This window comes from Acanthamoeba castellanii (assembly GCF_000313135.1).
Source record: "Acanthamoeba castellanii str. Neff unplaced genomic scaffold scf7180000084725, whole genome shotgun sequence".
NCBI classification, from domain to species: Eukaryota; Discosea; order Longamoebia; family Acanthamoebidae; genus Acanthamoeba; species Acanthamoeba castellanii.
In genome coordinates, this window is record NW_004457255.1 from 11,849 (window position 1) to 13,492 (window position 1,644).

General features: G+C 56.9%; 2 protein-coding genes across 2 annotated transcripts in view; both read right to left on the bottom strand.

The window, feature by feature from the left end:
• The window catches only part of ACA1_160880 (clathrin adaptor complex small chain subfamily protein), a gene marked incomplete at both ends in the record, with an annotated part of 1,195 nt that extends 161 nt beyond the window's left edge, over positions 1 to 1,034 (bottom strand). Inside the window, 4 exons of the mRNA XM_004333047.1 lie at positions 105 to 256; positions 398 to 495; positions 618 to 883; positions 961 to 1,034. Coding sequence (XP_004333095.1) covers positions 105 to 256; positions 398 to 495; positions 618 to 883; positions 961 to 1,034 — 590 coding nt within the window. The remainder of the gene's footprint in view (positions 1 to 104; positions 257 to 397; positions 496 to 617; positions 884 to 960) is intronic.
• A 241-nt stretch (positions 1,035 to 1,275) lies between these two features.
• ACA1_160890 (uncharacterized protein) lies at positions 1,276 to 1,644 on the bottom strand (the record flags this gene model as incomplete). The annotated part of the gene is made up of 1 exon (XM_004333048.1): positions 1,276 to 1,644. A coding segment is annotated over one exon (369 nt), but the record flags the coding sequence as incomplete, so codon positions are not given.

Sequence of the window (1,644 nt, forward strand, 5' to 3'; positions counted from 1 at the left end):
GCCCGCCGCCCACCGCGCGCGCCACAATCGTCAGCCGAAGAAAAGTCAACACAGAACTCGAAACGTTGGGCGTTCGGCGCAGTGGCGGTGGAGCGCAGGGGAACTTGCCCTTGGCGGAGATGAGGAGGTTGACGGATTCGATGACGTCGATGAAGAGTTCGTTTTTGCGGTACTTTATGCCGGGCTGCCTCCAGGGGCAGGGTCCGGCGCCCGTCACCTGTACCGTGATCTTCCTGATCTTGTCGTCGTCGGCCGCCTGTGAGTGCGTGCGTGTGTGTGTGCGGTGTGTGCGGTGTGTGCGGTTTGTGTCACCATTAGTGCGCACACAAACGCTACTCAGGAGTGGGCACGAGTTGAGTTGTCAATCGTGTTGCTTGGAGGAGGCGAGAAGGCGTACAGCAACGGCGGCGAGCTTGTTCTTGTTCTTGGCCTGCGTGATGTAGAGCTTGAGGGCCTCGATGTCGCTGTTCTGCGGATGCCCATAGTCGATCACCTCTGTTCGCCGTCACCGCCACCCATGTGAGACACGACGCACACGACACCACACACACACACACGACACACATACACACGACACACACGCGCGCGACAGAGGGAGGGAAGAGCGAGAGGCACACCGTCCAAGAGCTCGTAGATGAGAACGAAGTTCTTACGGATGTGGTCTTCGTCGAACTTGCCGCCGAAGTAGGACCTGAAGATGAGGACCAGCTGGTTGAGGAGGGAGAAGACGAGAGCGCAGTCGACGTTCTGCTTCGTGGCGGCGAGCAGGTAGATGTCGCCGCTCCGCACGTGAAGCAGCGAGGTGCCGCTGATGCTGGAGATGGGCGAACGCACTTCCTTGGCGTTGATGACCTGCAGCCGAAACGTGTCCGCCACGCCACGACTGGAAGAGCGTCGTGAGCGAATGAAGAGAGGAGGAGGAATAGAGATTCGAAGGAGGTCGAGGAAGATGAGCCGTACCTTACGTCATCTCTGAAAAGGCGAGAGATGAGAACGTCGCCCCTCGAATTGAGCACAAATATGGCCGAAATCATGATGTAGCTCTATATATAATTACAGGGTCCTTGGCTCTCAAGGGGGGACCGCTCGATGAGAAGGATGGGACGACGAATGAGTAGTAGCGCGCAGTGAGGCGGCACAACTTCACTTCCTCGCTCAATTCGTTGCTTCCAGGCGATTGCAATCCAGACAAACAAATAAAAGGTAGGTAAAATAGACCAAAAATGGGGTAAAAGAAAATCAAAGCATCTCACATCTTTTTTTTGTCTGGCAACATCAGCTTGCCAAAGAGAGAAGGAAAGAGCGCGAGAAGATAAAGATGGATGTGGATGTGGATGTGGTTATTTTGTTTTTTATTGTTTGAGGTCTGTGTATGTGTCGCCGTGCTTGCTGGTCGAGACAAAAATGGGGGCGGCAGCAGGCGAGGCGGGGCCAAAGAGAGAGGCCGTCGTTGTCGACGCTGCTTACAGCTTGTCGAGGAAGCGGTCGAGGGGCGGGATCTCGAGGGCGAGACCCTTCCTCTTGCGGGTGGCGAGGACGATCTCCTGGGGCTTGCCGGGGGACGAGGGGGGTCGCCCTGGATGACCTGCCAGTGGTCGAACACGCACTGGGGGAAGGCCTGGCCGGAAGTGGCCGAGCGGAGAT